At 37.8% G+C, this 24,444-nt stretch overlaps 2 protein-coding genes across 4 annotated transcripts in view; one reads left to right on the forward strand and one right to left on the reverse strand.

Moving 5' to 3' along the window:
* Positions 1–11,046, reverse strand: part of PACRG (parkin coregulated) — a 597,238-nt gene extending 586,192 nt beyond the window's left edge. The window contains exon 1 of one of the 2 annotated variants that reach the window (XM_017537290.2): positions 10,622–11,044. In XM_017537290.2, the coding sequence (XP_017392779.1) occupies positions 10,622–10,777 (156 nt within the window). In that variant the 5' untranslated portion in view covers positions 10,778–11,044. Of the gene's footprint in view, positions 1–10,621 lie in introns of both variants that reach the window. The other variant, XM_037741731.1, reaches the window with a different exon arrangement.
* Positions 11,047–11,217: 171 nt separating this feature from the next.
* PRKN (parkin RBR E3 ubiquitin protein ligase) overlaps positions 11,218–24,444 on the forward strand; it is a 1,415,352-nt gene continuing 1,402,125 nt past the window's right edge. For both annotated transcript variants that reach the window (XM_017537276.2, XM_037741740.1), the window contains exon 1: positions 11,218–11,359. In XM_017537276.2, coding sequence (XP_017392765.1) covers positions 11,353–11,359 — 7 coding nt within the window. In that variant the 5' untranslated portion in view covers positions 11,218–11,352. The remainder of the gene's footprint in view (positions 11,360–24,444) is intronic.

A 24,444-nucleotide genomic window follows, 5' to 3' on the forward strand; every position in this document is an offset into this window, starting at 1 on the left:
CAGGTATAATCTATGGCACTATTACTCTGTGTCATGCTGCATTTAGCTGTATTAGTATAATTTGTATCCAGTTGCTGTTACTTTGTGGCACAAAATACTAACAAGATGGTAAAACTCACATCGGAATGTCCTACTTATTCTGATGTCATTCTGTTATTAATGAACTGAATATGATCTGAAGGCATTACAGAAACCTGCACTGTAACCAAATAGCATAGATGAAAAAGTAACCTGAAATACAGTTCTTGAATTTCAATTATCTCCATATCTCTGTATCTAACTATCTATAGGATATATGAATGCATATATATATTCATTATGCATATTTAGGAATAATGTATACAAACTTCAGGATACTGGTTGCCTCTGGGAATGAAAGGACAGAGTATAAATTAAGCTGTAGCTCTCTTGGTGAGATTTTTTTTTTTTTTTTTTACTTATAAGAATATAATGTTATTATTAAAAATATTATTTATTAAATATAGATGATGAATAGATGCCTCTTTTCTATTTCTATATTTATTTGTATATTTACATTTTTCAAAATGTAGAAGAACATGATTAAAATATGTGTAATTTAGTGAAAACATTTGATTAAAAAGAGGGTTAGTGAGGTGGCTGGATATGAAATAAATATAAAAATACTTATTAGGAAAATGTATATCTATGAACATGAAATTATAAACTATATTACTATAAGTGAAGATAGTGTTACAAAATGATCATTATTTGCACATGAGTTATATGATCATTTTCATCTCAATACGATGTTCGACTTTACATCTTATTAAAAGATCATTTGGAAGATTAAAATGGTAAAATGTTAAAGTTTAAGATAAACATTCTGGGAATTCAAAGGATAAATTAGCCTCGCCAATTTCTAAAACATATTACCAAGTTATGGTTTAATTACTACAATAATTAAAAGTGTGGATATTGGTTAAAAATTCCTCTCAAATATCTTTATTGTATAGATTTATGAAACACACAAAAAGAAAAGGAACACACAAAGCAATGGGGAATAGAATAGTACTTAATAAATGTCTTTGGAAAAATTGAGTAGCCATCTAGAAAATTGTTTTTTGTGATCTTCCCCATCATACTATGTACCAGAATGTTCTCAACCCCTAATTAAAGACTAATTAAACCAGAACACTTAGAAGAATTAAATAGGAATCTTTCAAAAATTCCAATTTGCAATCTGAGAACTACAGCCTTAAATGTTTGCAACCCCTTAGTTATATGTATCATGAATAGGTTTCAGAGGTGCTGAGATCTTGACCCCCAACATTAGCAGCTGGGGAGGCAGATAGCAGGCATCACTGGGGGAGCCAAAAGCCCCTTAGGGAGACCACAGGAGGAGCTAGACTAGCCACATTCAAGCACAGCAGGTGGCAATATTAATAAAACCTTGACTGGGGTTTTAAGATTGATAAGATCTCTGGCTCAGCACATCTACTTCAGAAGTAGTATTTCAAGGAAATACTGTAAAATACAGAAAAAACCTTTTTATATATTCATTTCAACATTATGTATACACTAATGGCAAAAAGTTGAAAACAACCTAAGTGAAAGACTAAGTAAATTATGACAAATTCAAAGGATAGAATTTTATGAAATCTTTTAAATGCTTATGAGTTTTCAATAACATGTAAAACATTAGCATATTAGAAGGAATCCACAAAATCCATATAAAGTATCATAATTATACACATTGCAATATATACCAAACACACAGGTAGGTATATACACTCAATATACTCCAGAAAAATATATGCAATCTAAATAATTCTAAACATGTATATAATGAATAGAATTTGCAACATAATTATTTTAGGAAAAAAATAGCAGATAATAAGACTGAACACCAAACCAGTTGGGAGCCTGGTCTTTCTCAGCCTTTGCACACCCCCCTAGGTCCTTCTCAATGGCTATATTTCACTTAGCATGATTCCTTTCAGGAAACTTTCCAGGACCTACACCCTTTCAGCTCGTCCAGCTCTGTGCTCTTATCACATTACACATTTTTTCCCTGCCAACTTATAAAAACAGCAGCTATCATGCTCCCATCATGAAATGAACTGAGAACCATAACTAAAATATATACAATCTGCACATTCCTGTGAGCACTGTAAATTCCATTTCTAGATCAAATTGGACCACCAAAAGCCTAGGTATATATATATGTACTACAACAATTTGATATGATGCAAAATCCAATTTGCCGAGATACATTTTAATAACATGCACTTAGCCCTCACTGAAATCTTTTGTGGATGACATTTTCACTGCATTTCTTGCAAAAATAAAAATGTAGATATGGATGTTGCGTGTATTTAAAAGGTGACATGACCAATTTCTCAGGGAGCTCAGTGTAGAGAAACCTTCAGTTCCCTATAGGGATTGATGGGCTTCTCCTTTTGCGATAATGAGATGTGTATAATGTTCCCTTTTCAGCAACAGATGCCAAGAAGCTCAGAATTAAATTTGAACATCTACTGATAAATATACTGACCCTTATTAATGAAAAAATTGATGCTTCTTTTCTTTCTACTTTAATTACATTTTATTTTATTATTTCACTAGTGTTTATTTCATTTCTGACCACTCCAATTTATTTTCCAAGTCAAGTGTCTTAATATGTATGTATTTCATTGTGAGCTAGTTGAAATTGGTTGAAGAACACATTATAAGAAAATATACAAATATGTTTGAGGTAATCATTTTTCTTTACAAAGTGTGTAACTTTAAAAAGAGAGCAATAAAAGCCACTCTTCAGAATGCAAAGGAAACTCACAGAGTGGGTACCTGTAGTTGTAATACATATAGCACTAGATAAATGCCTTATATCCTTTAGAATATAGATGGAAAAAAGCACTACAAATAGGTAAGCCAAATCAAGCCAAGGGAAAAGCAGTCAAAAATCTTAAAAAGATGCTTCAATAAAAAACATATCCAAATGGACAGTAAATATATGAAGTAGCTGTTAACTTTATTAGTTGCAATAAAATTAGTATTTAAATGACAAGGATATAACATCATATATCTACTGGAATACTTAAAGTGCAAAATAAAAAATACTAATTATTGGTGAGACTGTAGTGCAAACAGCACTCTCACATAGTGCTGGAAAGACTTTAAATTTGAAAAATCAATTGGGAAAACAGTTTTGATTTAGTTACTAAAGCCAAACATGCATGACCTAGGGTCCAGCAATTCTGCTCCCAGAAATATGCCCTCAGTCCTTTGCAGATATGTTCTCCAAAAACAATGTAAGAATTTTCTTAGTAATGCTGTTTGTAACAGTCCTAAATTGGAAGTCACACAAATACCCATCAACAAAGAGATGGATAAATAAATTATTGTACATCCATTAAAATAATAGACAGGAATAAACATGAAGGATTTATTTACAGCCATAGTTGAATGCAATAATGTAGGTGAATCTCACAAACAGAATGTTGATGAAAGAAACTGGACCCAAAACAATTACATACTTTATGATTCCATGTAGATAAGTACAAAAACAGGTGAAACTAGTCTGTTGGCCAGAGTCAGAATAAGGTTAGTGTGTAGGTGTGCTGGGTAGTGACCAGAAAGAGGCAGATGGGGTTTTGGTTTGCTGACAATGTTTCTGGATTCGGGTGTTGGTTGCATCAGTGTGTTTGGCTTAATATTCACCAAGTAATTCAACTACAATACGTTAGAGAACTGTTGTAAGAAAAACCTAGAAATCTAGGTTCCAGTCCTTGCTCTGTCCTTTTAATAAGTATCCCTAAACAACCACAAAATATTAAATTGTTTGAGATTTATACATTAATTGGAAAAACATAGTCTAACCTGCCTTTTCATAAAATTGGTTGGAAAAGCCAAATGGAATAAAGATGACTACTCCTATTATCTATTAAAGAATGAATATATGACATTAAGTAATCAATTATTAATAAAGTTACTTGAAATGATAAAAACATAGCCGTGATATATTATTTAAATTGAATAGGAAGTCCTAAATTTAATAGGAAGATATTTGATATATTTTAGTTTAAATTTATAAAGGGTCACGTAACAATTCTCTGGCCATTTAGGGAAAATAAGTCAAAATTCATGCCTTCCTAAACCCAAATGATTTAAGGTGAAACAAACTTTAAAAATAAAACATTGAAAGTAAAACAGAATCAAGGAAAAAGAAGGCTAAATTTTTCCTCATCTTAGGAAAAAGCTTTTCTAAGCCAAACCACTTTATTTTTCAATGAACATGCATAACTTTTATAGTATTGCATAACACGATTGCAAATTATTCTAATTTCTAGATTTAATATCTATATAATATCGTTGACATTTTCTCTGAAGCTGCTAATTTGAAGATGATTGTCTAATTGTAGTATAAAATACAGTCATTCATTAATTCAACTGATCAAAACAAGATAAACAGCAGCTACTATGTGCCAGAAATTTTTCTTGAGGTGAGGATGCAGCAGTGGGTAAAATAAACAAACTTCCTGCCCTTCCAGGGCTTGCACTCTGGTAGAAGAAAACACAGGCTCAACTAAATTAACATTAAAGGGAAAAATACAAAACAGGGAAGGGAGATGGGAGTTCCAGAGTAGGAATGGAGAGGATTATTAAGGGTGTGAAATTTTAAATAGAGCGGTCAGGAAGGGACTCACTAAATAACTAATTTTTTAACAGAAATTTGAAACATCAAGAGATGATGACACAGGGGAAAATGCATTTCAGGCGGAGGAAACAGGAAGGGCAAAGATGTGGCACCAAATGAGTTCAGGAGGCAGTGCCAACAGATTTGCATAAAGCAGCAAGGGTAGTGGGATCACACAGGGCCTTTCCAGTATAGGAACCTTAGCTTTTACTCTGGGTGAGACAGGGAGCTACCTTAGGGGTTGAGGTGAAGAATGCCATGATTCAGCCTTCTCGAGTTTTAAAGGGATCTTCTGGGCTCCACAATTAGAGATGCTGGCTTTAAAAAATTCAAAATAGAGACAAATAACAATTATAACAACAAGAAAGTGGGAGAATATGAGATAAGAAAGGGTAGAATTGCTTTCAGCAAGTATTTATTGAGTACACTGTTATGTTCTGGTTAAGATTAACAAATGACTCAGATGTGGATTCTGCCCTCACAGAGAATTTACATAAGGAGATAAAACATGAGCAGAAATGACCTTAATACAAAGTAGAACACAATGAATAAAGGATAACTTTCTATGTGGGTGACAGGGATGGAGAATTAAAAAAGTCTTCTTAAAGCAGTTGGCATTTTGCTGGCCACAAAAATATATGCTTCTTGACAGCATGTGTTCTGTCTTTTGCTGACTACTAAATTCCTAGCATTTAAAACAGTGCTTTGCACATAGTCAGTGATCAACAGATATGTGTTACCTGATGATAGAATGAATTTGTATATGGAGATATGGAGGGAGAAGGACATTCGAGCAAAGGGAACAACATAAGCAGAAACACAAAAAATAAAGAACGTGAGTTTATTTCCTGGGTTCAGGTTGATGGAAGCAAATGAGAACAGTGGAAGACGATGACTGGACAGGGAAAATGTGGCACATCTACACCATGGAATACTATGCAGCCATCAAAAACGATGAGTTCGTGTCCTTTGTAGGGACATGGATGAACCTGGAAACCATCATTCTCAGCCAACTGACACAAGAACAGAAAATCAAACACCGCCTGTTCTCATTCATAGGCGGATGTTGAACAATGAGAGCACATGGACACAGGGAGGGAAGCATCACACACTGGGGTCTGCGGGGGGAAACTAGGGGATAGACAGTGGTGGGTAGGGAGTTGGGGAGGGATATCATGGGGAGAAATGCCAGATATAGGTGATGGGGAGGAAGGCAGCAAACCACATTGCCATGTATGTACCTACGCAACAATCCTGCATGTTCTTCACATGTACCCCAAAACCTAAAATACAATAAAATATATTTTTTTTAACTTAAAGAAAAAAATTAAAAAATAAAACCACAGAGTGGTATTAGATCACAGAGGACATTGCTGGCCCTTGGGAAGTATCATGACATTTTTCTATAATAATTGGAAAGCTCCAAAAGCTCTGAGTAGTATTAGGAGCAGAACATGGTACCGGAAAGATTAATGTAATCATACTGATAATTGATTGAGGGAGTCAACCAATTGATGGGTGGAAGATATTGTACAAACCTAGACAAAAGGTGATGAGGGTCCCCATTAGTTTATTGCCACTTAGTCCCTCTGGTAGTACTTCTCTACCAGAGATATCTACTTATTTGTATTATAATTATTTTACTTGTCTCTCTGTTTTTCTTCACTAATAATATAGCACATTTAGGACTGGACCTAGACACTTCTAGTTATCCCTCAATATTCCTTCACTACAGTAATAAAACATCGCAAGTTTGAACTGGACACAGAGCTACCAGTTAAAGACTACATGTCCCAGCCTCTCTTATACTAGCTGTGGCTGTAAGACTAGGTTTTGGCAATGGATTTGAGCAGGAATGAACATTGCTGTTTCTGGGACATGCCCTCATAATGAAGCTGCTTGCTCTTCATTTCTTCCTGCCTCATTCTTGCAGGTTGCTCTGTACCCATTTTTCTCTCCCCTACCTGAAGCAGGCATTAGAGATGATGCCCTTTGGGAACAACATAGCTTTCTTCATCCTTTTTCCTAAGAGACAGGTATGTGGGCCTGGGAGTTGCTTCATGGGTCAAGCTTTCATATGATTTTGCAAAAAGGGAACATGTAGGTGTATCACTAAGTTCTGGCCAGTTGGATGAGAATGAAACTGGGGTGCTGTGTCTGGGTCATGACCATAATGGGAAGCTCTCTGCTTCCACTTTCCTCCTCCCTGAGGGCAGGTATCTGACCCTAGTGGTCTTGAGCCCACCTTGTCTCAGGTGTCATTTTACAGGATACAAAGCACAAACATGCTTCTATGCCCCTGCACCTACCTCACGGAGAAATGCTGCCTAACCTCCTGGGATTGCCTACAAACTTGAACTTCTATTATGAGAGAAACAACTTCCATCTTAATTAAGCTATTGTTGTTTGGTCTCTGTTAAAGCAGCCAAATTAATATTTTAATATATAATTTATAAATATTGATTACCATTGTGTGTTAAATGAGTACATGATTGGTAAATATAAAATACATTATACATGTAAAGTACAGTTTGAACTATCCCTTATCTGAAATGCTTGGGACCAGAAGTCTTTTGGATTTTTTTTTTATTGTGTTTTAGGTTTTGGGGTACATGTGAAGAACATGCAAGATTGTTGCATAGGTACACACATAGCAGCACGATTTGCTGCCTTCCTCCCCTTCACCTATATCTGGCATTTCTCCCCATGCTATCTCTTCCCAACTCCCCACCCTGTTTTTGTTTTTTGTTCAAATTTGGAATATAGTCGTCCCTCAGTCTCCATGAAGAATTGCTTCCAGGAAATCCTGCAGATACCAAAATCTGCAGATGCTCAAGTCCCTGATATAACATGGCATAGTATTTGTATATAACCTACACATTTCCTCCCATATACTTTAAATCATGTCTATATTACTTATAATATCTAAAACAATATAAACATCATGTGAATAGCTGCTACGCTGTATTGTTTAGGGAATAATTACTAGAAATAAAAAGCCTGTACATATTCAATACAGATAAAATTTTTGTCTCAAACATTTCAATCCAAGGTTAGTTGAATCCATGGAGGCGGAACATATGCAAAGGGCTGACTATATCTGTATTATATACTGGTTGTCATGCCAATTCCAAATATCTGAAATCCAAAATGCTCAAAAGAGCATTTCCTTTTAGTGTAATGTCAGCACTCAGAAACTTTCATATTTTGGACCATTTCAGGTTCAGACTTTTGGAATAGAAATACTCAACCTTTAATATTAAAAAAATATTTATTCCATTCCCCTAAACTTTAAGCATAAAGCATCTATAGTCTACTGAGAAGGAAAGCTGTAATAGAAAGCTTAGGCTGAATTCAACTTCTCTGTCACTATAACCCTGGGTCGATTTTCTAATTTGCTTCATGATAAGCTGGTTTAGCACAGGAAGCACCTGGCAAGATGCAGACCACACAATGCTGGGTTACTAGTCTCTGGTCATGGGCTCTATCACACTCCAAACAAGACCTTTAAAAGGAAAATGAACTATATGAAAACTTCAAATTATGTATCTTTTATATCTCTTTATAGGCAAGCATTATAGAAATGTAAATTTGAATATTATTTGATTGCAGGGCTTTTGTGATGCTTGTTTTCTTAAAGAATGCAACAAAAATTTCATGGAAACAAAGTCTACTTTCTATAGAAGAACAATATTTGATATTGAGATTTTTAAAATTTTGCCATTTACATTTATTACTTTTTCAATAGTTTTACACGCTCATATTCAGACTTACTGTTTAAGTATTTCTGCTTGCACGGCCCATTTGATGAAACATATTTATGATCAACTTTATGTACTTGTATCACTATTGCACTCAAAGAAATATCAGGAGTATCTGTATAGTTCCTTAGGATATATACAGTTCTTCATGTTTTAGGTGGAAGAGCATTGGAAAGTGACTTATCTAACTGGAAAAGTGGTTTGGAGGGTATAAGCTTTGGTGCATGAGGTTGCAATTAAGAAAAGCTAAAAATTGGCATATATATCCTGAATAGAAATACACCTTCAGAAAGAGATAAGGATATTTTGACTTTACAGTGCTGAAAAGTCTATACTGCTAAAGGTAAAAATGATGAAATGTAATTATTGGTTATGAAATTGAAAATTTTCATTTTCTGTACCACTGAAGTTATTTTATATAAACAGTATTGTCTAGCTTTCTTTTACCAAGATTTGATTGTTATTTTGGTTTTCCTTGGAGTACTAAGGGCAGAGACTTTGTTTTGCTGATCTTAAATCCTCAGAACTGTGCTTAGCAAGTACGAGGTATTAAGAAAAAAGAGAGAGAGAATTGTTGACTGAATAAATAGATGATGGATAAATAATGTATGCATTTAAGAATTATGATTTCCAATGGCAAGAAAGGTATTGCCAGTACGAGATTTTCCTTTAGAATAAAAAAGAGAAGATAATGGATCTCAAATAAGTTGTTTATAAAGAAGCTGCTTCATAATCAATTTTTTAAGTCTTGTAGGTATATTTATTACATTTGGCAATACAGTAACATCAGATTTTGCAGAACTATGTCTTCAGGTGTAAGATTATATTAAAGAATTAACCCGATACAAGAATTATGAAGGCAGGTTTAGGAAAAAACAGGAGAACTCTGCATTAAAAAATACTTGTGATATTAAACTATAACATTAAAAAACACCAAAATTGTAAATATTGTGTAGAAGAATAAATGATTAACTTCAATGGTTTTGGTATTGCTGATAAATGAGTCATCTTGACTCCTATGAGAACCAATTTATGTGAAATTCCATGAAAAAGAATTAGTTACAACAAGCAGAAATTTAGTCTATTTCCAAGAATTTTAACTACTGTAAATCACCTGACATATTTTCTAATAATTAGGATGTCATTTTGCACAGCTGCATGCAAATCTGGCCTAGGGGTCTCTAGGTAATCTGTTTCACTCATGTATTTTAAGTATGTAGTTTAGGAATAAGGTATTATTAGGTTTGCAACATATAAGCAAAGGAAATAATGTGACACTGGAAAACAACACTATTCATTTAACATAATGAATTGTCATGCAATAACTCAGATCTTCCTAGGGTGTAAATTACACAGATTTGAAAGCTGCATTTATTATTTAATGCCTCATTCCCAGACAGGTGCTGACTCAGTAGCAAAATCTGGCTGAGCATACCAAGTGTAAAGCTATTTAAAAAATAGGAAGGTTTTTAAAAAATACACTATCATACAGATAGCTAAAATATTTGTATGTATTTTTAATCTTTTTTCTTTAATGATATCTAGGATACTTTATTTTTATTACTACAAATAATAGAGACAAATTTGAATTGTATTAGTAGGAGAGATACATGAGCTAAAGCTTGTATTGTTTAAAGCACATCATCTAAAAAGGCCTATCAGGAAACTGTTCATATTAAGTTGGCTTCCAGCACTCTAACAAGCTGACATCATTTTGTAAGAGCCAAGTGTTGCAAAAGTGAATGCTAGGGTATTCTAAAATTACCTAGGTTGAAGAGAAGAAATTTCTTATTATAGGTTACTTAATGAGTTTATGTTCTCAGTTGTATATCAGCTCATGTTAAATTTTGCAAGAGTTTATGATTTCTAAGAACTCACCTACTATAAGGCTCTTTGCTGAGTGGGGATAGTTAGGAATTAGTAAGTAAAGGGGATTTTTTTCCTGGTGTAAATAGCGGAAACCGTGAGCTATCGGGGAAGTGCTTATAAATGGGCAGAGTACATCATTTGCCCAAGATTCTAACAACCTAGGCTGCCCTCCACACGCTGTGGGGTACCCTCTGCTACTTGCCAAGTAATTGCCATTTTTGGCAAAGACCACCCAGGGCTTGGGCTCAGAGTCCATCCTAGGGCTGGCCAACCTCTGTAAATCTCGTGTCCCCTGATTCGGAGCAAGTGCATTTAATTCAGGAAGATCACTTACGACTGAGTTTTTCATCATGGCTTTGACTGTGAAGCCCTCAGAAACCAGGGAGTGAGGCTGGTGCACCGGGAGAGGCTGTTGTGCCAGCAGCTTGGTCTTCTTCGGCATCTTGTCTGGGCATTTGTTTAAGCTCAGGGTCTCTTTTTCTGCCACCATCTTCCTAGAAAATATCTTGTTCTCATAAAAAGTGTAGTAAAAGAATCAGTGGGTTTTACGGATGTGAGCAGGAGGTCGGGAAAAAAAAAATGTCAAAAGGCGCGTTAATGGTAGAAATTCAACCCCTCGTAGTGCCCAGGTTGATCCAGATGTTTGGCAGCTCCTAGGTGAAGGGAGTTTAGGGGAGGGGCGGGGCGGGAAGAGGGCAGGACCGCGGCTAGAGCTGCAACAAGCTTCCAAAGGTAAGCCTCCCGGTTGCTAAGCGACTGGTCAACACTGCGGGCGCGCAGCTCTGCCCGCCTCCCCCGTGACGTATGCTTCCTGGGCCTGAAGCCGGAAAGGGCGGCTGCAGGGACGTGGGGAGGCGACGTGAGGAGAAACTACGCATTAAAACTACGACTCCCAGCAGGCCCCGGGCAGCGTACCGTCCGCGCGTGCGCATTTCTAGGGCCGGGCGCAGGGGCGGGGAGACCTGGACGATTTAACTCCGGAGAGCCGCTGGTGGGAGGCGCGGGCGGGCGCCAGTGCGAGCGTAGGCCTCTGCCTGCCCCGCAACCGCCACCTGCCCAGTGATCATGATAGGTACGTGGGTGTCTGCCAGGTACAGCTTCTCTGCGCCGCCCCTCGTCCCGGTTCGGTGCCACGCCCCGCCTCCGCCGACCGGGACCCCAGGTGCCAACTGTCAATGACGGAGCCAAAGTGCCCGAGCCTACCCCGGCCCACGCCGCCGGGCTCCCCAGTTCACTGACGCCGGCCTGGGGCCCCAGTGTGTGTGCTCCAAGCGCCCGCCCGCCCCCGCTCTGAGCGTTACCGAGAAGACAGCCTCGCCGGGGACGCCAGGCGGCCCCGCATCCCCGCTCCTCGCTCGCGGTCCCCCGGACCGTGCGGGGTCCGGAAGCCCTCGCCCCGCCGCCGTCCCCCCTCTCCTTCCTCCATCCCCTGGCCGGCGGTGGTCGTGCGGTTCAGGGCCCTTCTAGACCCACGCTCTGTGGGGCTCTTTCAGGAAACCCCAGCAAAGCACTAAACTCTTAATGGAAGGCACCTGGTGAGGATGGTTGGGCTCCGCAGAAACTCCTCCAGATGGATCTAAACTTCTTGCCCCCTTGGATGTTTCCTTTTCAATCTCTCGTTGAAGGTCTGAGGTGAAAGAAAAGAGTAAATAATTCCCGAGATTACATCTTCTGCCTTTTGCAAAATTACGATTTTTTTTTGGTAAAACCCAGAATGACCGAGGTGCAATTTTGTAAACGAAACTTGGTGGCTGTCAGAGTTGTTCGTGAACACTTGAGATGAGCAAAGGTCCTGCCTTCCAGGGTTGTTAAGCCAAACGTCGCTTTAGGGGCTAACCCTGAAAATTAATGGAAATGCGCCATATGTTTAGAAAACAATGCTATGTGAGATGTCATTATTATGGAGGTTTCTCCACGTAATGTATGGAGGGTTTAGTGAGCTCGTTTAGGGCTAATTCCTGAGGAGTGTCAGTTAGAAAACACTTTGGATTGTAGTAGGTACGTTCCGAATCAGATGCGGTCTGTCCGGAAGAAAGATGAAAGGTGGATTTATAATTACGTAATCTTTATGCACTGAAAATACTTCTTACATCTGCTTTTGTTTATGAAGTTATTGTTAAAATGTAAACATTCTACCCATCAGTGGGAGACTCAGGCCAGGTAACTGGCATTGTCTTTGTCTCTGTGGTAAAACAAGAATGTTGTTCAACTTTTCTTCCCTTTCTATCATGGTCTGACTTTTGGTGAGTGACTTGAAGGTTATCAAATAATGAAAAAAATTACAAATTTTATGAGTTTTCATGAGCTCTTTTTAGATGACATTTACGTAAGATTGACTTGCAATCACAAATCTGAACTGAATCAGAAAATCGAGTAGAAGAGGTTTTCCAGAATCCGTGCTGTCAGTAGTCTACAGGAAGAAAATAGCCTGTATCTAATTTTGAAGACAGTTAAACACATTTTATTTTAATTCAACTTAAGCTAATGCACAGATAATTTTAAGAGAAGCAAATTTATTGTAAAGCTATATGAAGACAGGCACTTAAAATCTAAAGAATATTACTCAGTTATAAATTATTACCTAATAAGTTATATAGATAGCTTTATTAGGCTGAAATATATTTGGGCAGTTTTGTTTAGTTTTATCTGGAATTCTTCTTCCAAGAAGGAAGAAATACGATCTTTGGAGTTGATGATTAAACAGTTATCAATTACTGGTAATGACTTGGAGAATAGAAGGTTGGTTTTAAAAAAGTGTTCTTTCTCTCACTTCAGCTGTTACTTTAAATAGTGCAAGTAACTGTGCATTACAATATAAATGACTAAATCCATGCCCGCCTTCCTTAGGAAATGTACCTTACATAAGAAATCGTGGACAATGTGCAATAAATTATTTTATTCAACTAGTTGCATTGCCTAATTCTGAAATTAGACACCTGTCTCTTTTTTCTTTCTTTCTTTCTTTTCTTGAGACAGGTTCTGGCTCTGTCACCCAGGCTGGAGTGCAGTGGTGCCATCACAGCTCACTGCAGCCTCCAATTCCTGGGCTCAAGTGATCCTCCCATCTCAGCCTCCTGAGTTGCTGTGACTACAGGTGTGTGCCATGCCTGCCAATTTTTAAGTTTTTGTAGAGATGGAGTTTCATTGTGTTGCCCAGGCTGGTCTCAAACTCCTGGGTTCAAGCAGTTCTCCTGCCTCAGCCTCCAAAATGCTGGGAGTACAGGCATGAGCCACTACACCCAGCCTCATTAGACACGTTTCAGTAAACATCTGAATGGCCAGTGTGGGATTTAGGTGTGGTGAACACTGCTAAAGGTAGATGAAAGTGAAAACGATGAAAAGGAAGCCCTGGAGTGATGGGTTTTGTGTTTTTGTGAAGATGATTCAGAGCCAGGAAAGACAATACAGACTTTACCCAGTGAGCGGTTGGAGATCAAAATGTAAACTGTATGTATCTGTGATTGTTTTTCTGTTCAAGGTAAGAGCCTTTCTCGAAGCTTGCTCCTTTCAGACCTACACTTTCTCCAAGTGCTAAACTCGCCTTAATGCAAATAATACTCTGCCACTTTATTTAAATTCTGGCTTCCTTTAAGGCGAAACATAAAGATGCATTTCCTGGTAGAAAAGGAATAAACAGGACTGACTGTGACCTCACTGCTAATGAAGTGTACCTTCCCTTGACTTTCTCAAAACCAAAGATTCTCTTCTTGGCATGAAGACTGTTTCAAAAATACTTACATTTCCCACTTGGATTGTGATTGATACACTGAATATCCTGATCCAGGCAGCTACAGAAACATAATTTAGTTAAAGCCTGTTAAAAATTGTGCCTTTGTGAGCTGGGTGTGGTGGCTCATGTCTGTAATCCCAGCACTTTGGGAGGCCAAGGCGGGCAGATCACCTGAGGTCCAGAGTTTGAGACCAGCCTGACTAACATACAGAAACCCTGTCTCTACTAAAAATACAAAATTAATCGGGCGTGGTGGCGCATGCCTGTAATCCCAGCTACTCAGGAGGCTGAGGCAGGAGAATTGCTTGAACCCAGGAGGTGGAGGTTGCAGTGAGCTGAGATCGCCCCATTGGACTCCAGCCTGGGTAACAAGAGCAAAACTGTCTCAAAAAAAAAAAAAAAAAAAAAAAGAAAAATTTTGCCTTGTGTAAAGTGTGGAGAAGGATTTTAGGACAATATAAAGCAGAATAAAAACGCCTAAAAGAATTCAACTTAGAAAAATGTAATTTTTGGTACCTCTATTAAAAATACATGTTAACTTTTTAAAAAATGAGTAGTTCTTTGTGTTTAAAATGGAATGTTAGTGGTGATATTTGTGGTTTATTCTAAATGTTCCGTAGAACTGGATTTAGGTATTTGAGTAACAGCAGATATTAGAGTGCATGGTTACATATACAACCATGTTGTCAGTATTGAAATACGCATTGTGTCTTATACTTTAAGAAGATTTTTGCCAGACAAAAACCAGTCATTGGAAGATAGTCTCTTCTATACCTTGTTTCACTTAGCATCTCTTTGAGAATTTACACATCTGCAGGTACAGATCCGCTCCACAGCAATTCCTGCCCAGTCTTTTATGGAATACACTAATTATGAAAATACTTACCAATAAATCAACACTCATTAGGTTTACAAACAGCTGTTATCTAAAATGTTTGTGGCCATATCTTTTTACTTGCATATGTAGGCATATATGTAAAATAAAAATCTTATGACAATTTCTGAGTTAGAGTTTGTAGATTTTAAATTTTGCTAGGTATTTCCAAATTTCTCTAAAAAAATTTCCCTATTTTTACAAGCCTATCTAAAGTCTCCTCTAATACAACATGGTAGTAAAGAGCTGCCCTATCTTTCAGGGCTGAAAATTCCAAAAGGCATTCTTCCTGAGACTGACTCAGCTTTCACTAGCGGAACACCTACTGGATTTCCAGTCCCCTGCCTCTCTGTCACCCCAGATGTAGTGCCTTTCAGCATACAAGCTGCACAACTGTCCTCGGTGGCCCTGCCCTTCCTTTCAGTGTATATGAGAGTACCTATTTCCTCCATCAAAGACTTTTTGCTTTTTCCCTCTTCACAGATGAAAAACAGCATCTTTTAACTTCTCAAATTAATATATGAAGAAAATTTTCTATTCTCATCTTATAATGCATCAGTTTCACAAAAGCAGATGCAGTGATTCCAGCACCTGCTGTGTGTCCTGGACTGCTCTAGGTGCCAGGGAAACAAGAGGGAACACAACAGAAGCAGTCCCTTCCCATCAGGAACGTACATTCCAACCTCACTATTTGCTCATACATCTACATATTTGTTTTCAAGCTTGCGTGCAGTGAATTTCAAAGTCTCAATTTGTATTTCTAGTTGAAAATACTGTGTTGAAAATACTAGTTGAAAATACTGCTCTTTGCCCTGCCATTTTAATGAGTTGATGAAAACCAACTCTGTGCCTAAGTATATGTTCTGTTTATGATGAGGAAAAATTGTGTCAAACATAGGCTGTACTAAAGTTTTGCATAGAAGATTTTATGTAATTATTTAATTCTTCTTCCTTAGGTCCAAAGGCTCTAAAATGACCCAATGCCCTTTACAATTTTGGCCCAATTTCTGAGAATGTTTTTGCAGTTTGCGTTTTTTGAAACCTCATAGCTTCATTGCTTGAAAATGATACAATGAAAGTATTTTATATTAAGATATGTAAATCAATTCCTACCTCCAAAGCTTCTTTGAAAAATGCAAAAAAAAAAAGTTCTTCGAAATGCTTCATATTCATGAAAGCAGTTTTAATGCAAAATACTTGATTCTGTTAGCTTTTAGTTCTTTGATCAATGAAAATTGTTTCTTACCTGCTGTATCTTCAGCCTTTAATGGTAGCCCTGTGCTTATTCAGTGTTTCTGTTGTAATTTGCATTTAATGAGCTTATTTTAAATGTTTCTTTGTACTAATCTGAATGTTTTCTCTCCCTAAATTTTGTAATATTAAAGAAAGAGACTCATGTGACAGTTGGCTGATTTATTTGCAGTTCACCTCCCTTTCTTATCTACTTCATCCTGTAGGATAGAAGGTTGGTTAAAAGGAATGACAGTAATAGGACTCTTTCCCTGAGTAGTTTCCTAATTACCTAAGACTGTAACAGGTTAACTCAAATGTCTGTTTTTCACCAAATAGAAACCTTTTTTCCTTGGATGAATAGGTATTTAAATTCATGATAATTACTTCAGTGTAATTTCTTTATAACATATGTATTAGGTGGTGCTGGATAGGGGTGGGTCCACGTAGGTTGTATATGTCTATATATTGCCTGTGCGGAAGGCACATAGAAATGGCCATTTCTTCCCAGTGAGCTTGTGGCCTAGTTGGGCTGATGAGGCTTATCTTGGTGGTATAGGTCCCGCCTTCACCACTGCAGAAGGAGAGTGATTAGGAAGATGTGTTACATACCAGCACACACATACATGCCTGCAAAACGTGATTTTTCATCTTTCTTTTGCTCGTGTAATTCTCTTTGATCTGAATGCCCTTTCTGCCTGTTGTACGTCTGAAAACTATTGTTCATCTTTCAAGATCCAATTCCAAAGGCACCAACTTTATATGAAATTTTCCGTGTCACCTCTCACCCTTGTTTCAGTGCGAGCCAGTTAGCACCTCCTTTAGAGTCAGCCAAGATTTTAGCAACTACCCTTCATCAGGTCCTTGTTCATAGTCTAGAAGGGGTACAGAAAAGTAAAGATTTACAAACCTGAATGGTGGGTGTCATGATACAGGTTTATCAAGGAAGTACTGGAAAGTTCAGCCTATAGAGCCTGGAAGATCAACTGTTTCCCAGCGAGTCATTCCAGTTGTCCTGCAGGACAAGTAGGAAATAACTAGGTGAAGGTGGCCTTCTGGACAGGCATAGAGGGGAGAGAAGAGAATGGAATGAAAGGTATCTGGTGAGGCTGGCAGGCGCAGCAGATAAGGATTGTCAAGGAGGTAGGTTTAAATTTGGTGAGAGGGAGGAGACACTGAACCATTATCTACAGAAGAACATTATGAACAGGTTGTATTTTAGAAAGGTGCCTGTGACAGTAATAGAAAGTTATAAAATAGAACGCTGTAGAAAATAGTTACACTAGTGCCAAGAAGTCCAGATAAAGTGTTAACAGCTTTTATGAATAGAGGACAGTCTTCCACTGAGAATGGTAGGGTAATTGTGCGGTAGGAGATGACTTTTCTTGGGGTGGTGACGTTGATTTGATATGTCATTACATCATCTCTGATTAAGGGCCATATTTCTTTTTAAAAAGTTTTTATCTTTGTAGAATAATGTTTCTCATTGACAGGTGTTTTATTTCATTTTACTAAAGCTTTTAGTGTATTTGTATTCCAAAAATACTCTATCTCCTTCTCTGATATGTGGCACATGATGCTTAGGGTTCTATTTATAGTTTCTTCTTTGTGTGGAGAGGAGAATGTCATCAGAGCTGTCACCCAGAATAGTGCAGAGTTTCTTCCTAGTAGATATCTGCATAACTCATATACCTAGCTACTTATTAAGACCATCCATGGACAGATGTGTGTATTTTTAAGAGTAGTGATGGGTTCTTGATGATTTTCTCCAATTTACTTTTACTCTAAGACCTAAACGGAGGGCCCTGTAAAGTTTCATGTGAGAACCCTTAACTCTGGAGGGACTAATGTTCAATAGTTAGCAGCCTCACCAATTTTACACATCTCCACCCCTACCCTCATCAAATGAGGGTAAAAAAGTTACTGATTAGGGAACTAACATTGGTGTCCTTAATGAGACATTTTTATAATTTATGTAATTGTTGAATATAGCAGTTATTCCTGTTGTGAGCCATTTTTGAAGTTTGAGTGCATGAATAAGATCTTGTGATGAAGCCGTCTGTAACTGCATAATCATTTTTAAAGCTTATTGTGCAGTAGATCCATTTTCTAGATTATGAAATGATAGGAAGTAGACACCTGAAACTTGCTCTAAATTAATAAAATAGAGAAATAGGAAGGAACATTTGTAATATCTGTGTTTCTGAGGTCAACCTTTAGTTTTTTGTGTTTTTTAAAAATATCTACCTGCATTCCTCTTTTCTGTCCTCTCAATTTTTTTCTTTCCCACATTGCTTGATTTTCTCAGAAGCTGGAATTTAACATTTCAGTCTTCAGCTCTCAGGAGCAGCTGCTGTCTGAACAACAGGTGAGTTTCTTCCTTACTTGTTGCCACAGGGCTTGACTGTGGGTTGTAATGTTTCTGAGGGTTATTACAGGAATGGCGGACCAGAACAGACCAGACTTCACCACAGTTTCTACTCAAGACTTTTCCCTAGATTGGGAATGTCTGCAATGGAAATCTTTGTAGCCCTTGGCTCTGTGTTTTCCTTCCAGGGGAATCCAGTCCTCATTAAGATTTTGTTTTTCCATTGAAACAGATTTGGGGAATGATGAACTCTGGGCAGCTAGAGGATGGGGGCAAGTTAGATTTGCTTCTTGGAGAATTAAACAGATTTAAGAATAATATTCCAAAAAAAAAAGAATAATATTCTATGTGCCCTAGGTCTTCTCTCCTCCCTTAAATTGGCCCCCTTTCTTCTGGCAGTCCTTTACAGGTCTCTGGTGAGTTCCCAGAGTATACGAGGTACAAATTTAAGCATGAGTGAGGCCGTGTTGTCTGAGGTGTGGCTTGTCTGGGCTGCTGACCACAGACAAGTGTAGACTGCATGAGACAGTTGACATTCACCAAGTTTGTGTAATTATGTGTGACAATATCTAAAAATGTTTTTACATGAAGATTCCTGAATTCATAGTTCAGAAAGGGAAGTATATGTGTTTTACTGGGCAGTCAATTTAGAAATAATCGTATGATACAAAGAGTAATATTTAGCAGAGATCTGTTGTGGGCTTTCCACTCTTGTTCATTTAGGAATCTGTGAGATGCTCAACCCGTAATTGGAATTTCTTCCTTCCTTTTGTTCCTCTCTAGAGTTTTCTCCATTATTCACTGACCCTTTCTCGTGTATCTCTGTGGCATCTGCCATGTCTTACTACGTGCAGAGTTTCTGTCATAGGTATTGACTTTTGTATCATCTTGATTTCAAAGAAGTCACCAAATAATTTTATTCTCAGTGTCTGAGTTTTATATCATGTCTATGTGCTTGTTTTTACGTTCTGGCAATTTCTGGGCATTGCTGTCCGTTTTAGAACTCTGTTTTGTTTTGGGGGACAGTTCTGGAATAATTTTTAATGGGGGTACAACATCTAAAAAACTTTCATATTGGATCAAGACATGGTTGTCACAATTCTTTGAGTGTAAATTTGTTAAAAATTCCTTCTGACTTCAGCAGCCAATTTAAGCATTTTATGCTTAATAGAATGCATGTTATACAGATAAAGTCAGTCACAGGGGATGAGGATGCTATTCAAGATGAAGTTTCTCGAAGTACTAAGATTTATTTTTGTCTTAAAACAGTGATAATAGGATGATTAAGTGATCTAAGATGGACAAATATGTGTGAATTCTTAATAATTGGGAAAGATATTTTTTAAAAAGCATTAATGTGATAGTTTAGTTACTGTAACTAGAAACTAGATAGCAGTAGGGGCCATTTGCATGTGGAAAAAAATCAGGAAGTATACCCCCAAATGATGTATTTGGGTTGTGGATGTTTTCTTTCATTATGATTTCTGTGTTTTTCAGATCGTCAGTGTTAAGTGTGTAATGTTTTGGAAATACTGAAAAGCAATGTGTTATAAACACGACCTTCAGAAAAGGACAAATGCGTCACTGTTGTAATACAAAACTGATTAGACTTTTGTTTCAAATCATGTCAGATAAATTTTCAGTGGTAACATACTATAAATAATTTCATGTTCAGGTCATAAAAGTAGTGTTTTCAGGAAAACATTCAAAGCATAATTTCACTTTCTTTGATATTATACACTATTAGGGCATGGTCTAATTACTGTATTCGTTTTTGTGTAGTTCCTGTTGTTGCCATAACAAATTACCACAAATTTAGTGACTTTTAAACACAAATTTATTTTCTTACAGCTCTGGAGGTCCAAAGTCCAAAATGACTTTTTTTTTTTTTTGAGATAGGGTTTCCTTCTGTCACCCAGACTGGAGTGCAGTGGCACAAACACAGCTTGAATTCCTGGGCTCAGCCTCCCGAATAGCTGAGACTACAGGTGCATGCCAACCTGCCTGGCTAATTTTTTTTTTTTAAGAGACAGCTCTTGCTAGGTTACCCAGGTTAGTCTTGAACTCTTAGGCTCAAGTGATCTTCCCACCTCAGTCTCCCAAAGTTGTAGAATGACAGGCCTGAGCCACAGCCCAGCCCCAAAGTGACTAAAAGGGACTAAAATCAAGGTGTTAGCGGGGCTAGCTCCTAGTAATAGAAGCTCCTGTGGAGGCTCTTCTTTCACTTCTGGAGGCTGCTGGCATTCCTTGACTCCTGGCCACATCACTCCAGTCTCCACTTCTGTGGTCACATTGCCTTCTCCTTTTTTGCCATCAAATCTCACTCTGCCTTCCTCTTAAAAGAACACGTGGGGTTACATTCAGAAGCCACCAGGATAGCCTCTTCGTCTCCTGATACTTAATTACATCTGCGAATTGCCTTTTACCATATCGGGTAGCAGTCACAGGTTTCAGGGACAAAGGATGCAACATTTTGAGGATGCAACATTACTTAGCCCGCCACAGCTACCAGTAATGCTTCACCATTTGAAAGCATTATTAGGTACTTCCTTATGACGGAAGAATGACAGAGAGCTACTACTTGATTTTTGCCTATTGTGAGGTCACTTAAATGTAATGCAGCAGTGTTACACATGAGGAGTCGTGTGTGTGTAGACTAGTCGATGAAGCTAGCCAAGGACAGAACTCACTTTTCAAGCTAATTTTCCCAGGTGGCAAAAGAAGGTGTGAATATTGTCCTGGACTCCAGTAGTGCATTGCAGCTGGGTAATTTGATGTACCAGGTTGCTAATTTGTATCCTGTAGAGAAGGGGAAGTTTTGTTATGCATTGAACAGGAGAGAAGACTTCACATAACAGATGATCTAGCAAAGTGGAAGCAAATAACCATTTTATGTATATTGCTTTCTGATTTGACAGTTCACTATGAATGTTAGACACTTAATGCTCCCTGGAATAACTTAACATTGTCCTGCCCTTTGTAAATAATAACTAATGTGGGTTGGTTGAAAATTATACAGTTAGAATTTTAAAATATTAAGTTGAGAAGGACAAAAGAGCAAATCTTGTAGTTTCTCACAGATGTCAGCATAGAATTTGGTTTCATTAGACAGTTTTAACAGAAACATTTGGAAAATATTTCATTACACATTAGTACAGTTAGGAGAAACTCTAAAGAAATATGGAATAATTTTTTGAATAGATGGATGCAGAATTTGTTTTTTAAAGAAGAAAACATTCATTTTTTACTGAGAAAAGAAAATAAATGTTAAATTCAGCAAATACTTATCAAGACCCTAAATTACAGGACTTATGAAAGCGTACCTATCCAAATGAGGAAATCACAGTTAGTGAATATGCTGTGTACACATGTAAAGTAACCGTTGGCGGTAATAGATGTTATTTATCGTGGAGATGCGCTACATTGTGTGATAAACCAGGGAACCTTCAGCAGAGGTGGAATTTATTTGAGCTGGATCTTAACAACTGATGGGACTCCTGAGCAGGCCAAGAAAGAAAGTGCATTTGAAACAGAGGGCTGGCCCTAGCAGGGTGGCAGGCGTGTTAGCAGAGGCTGTGTTGGGAAGGATGAGTAGTTGACGGGTTGGAGCACAGGGAGCGTGGAGCAGGAGGTGATGATGATAGATTAGGGTGTCGGGACCAGCGCAGTCCAGTTTTGCACGCCATACTGGAGAATTCACGTTTTGCTCTGAGTAATGCAGAATCACTCAATGTTAGGAATTCTACGGCAGTAGAAAGTGGCTGTGTCTGTCGCTGAAAGTGAGATGTGAATTCAAATTTGAAATATAAAATTGCCGGTAGCCAAATTAAGCACGTGGAGCTATTACACAGCTTCCCACTTAGGATCTTTAAGCTAGTAGGGAAATTAGCTGTACTTTAGTATAATCAGAATAAACAAAGCCTTCAAAAGGTTTGTGTACTTCAGACTATCTTGACAGAATTAGTTTCCTCTAAATTTTAAAAACCTAATCTCATTCCGTCTTTATAGTGTATCTTTACTTACCTGCCTTATTCTTGAGGAAATAAGTGTGCTTGTACTTAATAAATAATTGTTGCATAAATGAAAGTGTGATTCAGAGGAGAGGAGACCTTTGTCCTTGCCTCTGGTTTGTCTTCTCCCATGTCCCTTGAGGAATCTAGTCTCTTTTGATATTAACTTTTGGGGTGGGACCCACTTCATTTATCTTCGGGGCTCCTAACCCTAGCAGAGTGAAAAAAATTAACGAATAGGGGAAGTAACGATATGCTTTGACTTTGGTGAATACTAAGTATCTTTTTGTTGTTGTTGTTGTTGAGACGGAGTCTTGCTCTGTCGCCAGGCTGGAGTGCAGTGGCGTGATCTTGGCTCGCTGCAACCTCTGTTTCCCAGGTTCAAGTGATTCTCCTGCCTGAGCTTCACAGGTAGCTGGGACTACAGGTGCATGCCACCATGCCCAGCTAAGTTTTTGTATTTTTTAGTAGAGACAGGATTTCACTGTGTTAGCCAGGATGGACTCGTTCTCCTGACCTCATGATCCACCTGTCTCGACCTCCCAAAGTGCTAGGATTACAGGCATGAGCCACCGTGCCTGGCCAATGCTAAGTATCTTTAAAATCTTACATATTCTGAGGAGACGATTCATTAATTTTAAGAGAGAGACTTTTGTCTGTCATCTTTTCCATGCAAATTCTGGAGCTAGCACAAGGATGATGACTTTTTCTTCCCCACCCACCTCCCCCAGTCCTTTACTGTTGTTTCTTCTTATTGCCTCTCTAATGCTTGCCCTTAGAGGGAAGTGCTTAAATTATTTTAGTTTTGCAAGAAGTAGAGATTTTAACGTGGTTACCGTGTGCAGCATGTTTAGATATAAATTACATAGATGCCTTGTCTCTTTTCCACCTTTAGCTTTTAACTTTACAGCAAATGCACTTGGTTGCTTCATTGGGGTCTGTATTTACTTGTTTCTCTAACGCAGCTTTTCTCCATGAAATGCTCTCGGTAGAAACATATGCTCAAAGCTTCAAAGTAATTACAATATCACTAAAAGGTTCCTAATCACATTACTGAAACTAAATGTTAAAAAATTTGATTTTTCCTGATCCAATCATTTCAATTTAATTCTAGGCTTGTGCAGGATTGATTGAGGAAACATGACAGGCCAAAGTCAGGGGGTATTTATAATGCTGAAAGCCTTAGAGGGAAAACCTCAAAGCAATTTAATTTGGGTGGGAGCTCATTTAAATTATTCCAAAGGGTTTTTTATAATGGAGAGAGCAGGTTTGTTTCCGAGCTTTGGACATTTGCCCAGCTCTTGGCCTCTCCCTCCCTGTGGCCAGTGTCCGTGCATCTCCTCAGCCCCTGCTCAGACAAAGGCCCCGTGATGCAAAGAATGAAGCCTGATTTTTTTCATCATTGTTCTAAAGTTGCTCTTTTGTGTTAAAGATAGGTTTAAACTTGAACATTTTTCTTGGAAATTGTAGGTAGTTTTGAGACATTTGTGTCTGTTTACGGTAAGCAAGCACACCTCCAGCAGGGCCGTCACATAATTAAGTCACGGGACATGCTGGCAGCCTCACTTATCCATGAGGATGCAGAGTGATATGAATAAATATATCTACCTTTTCTCATTGCTCACAGGGGGGCGGAAAAATGATCAGACATCACATTCATGACAGTGGCTGTTCTGAAAAACCATTTATTTTTATTTTTATTGAATTACAGAGACAAGTGAATGTAAAATTACTTTCTGAAGCAATGTGAATTTTCTTAATTTTTAGCACAGTTTGTTTTAATCATATACATTACAAAGCAGTAATTTTACAATATTTAGTGATTTGCCTTTGATATCTGCTCAGCTAGAGGTCTGGATATAATGCTGAATTATTTTAATAATTACCTTCTATAATCATGCTTCTGAATGGTTATTTCATCCTCTCTCTTCTTAAGTTCTTTTTT

The sequence above is a fragment of the Cebus imitator genome, unplaced genomic scaffold, assembly GCF_001604975.1.
Source record: "Cebus imitator isolate Cc_AM_T3 unplaced genomic scaffold, Cebus_imitator-1.0 Scaffold6, whole genome shotgun sequence".
In the NCBI taxonomy this organism is placed as follows: Eukaryota; Metazoa; Chordata; class Mammalia; order Primates; family Cebidae; genus Cebus; species Cebus imitator.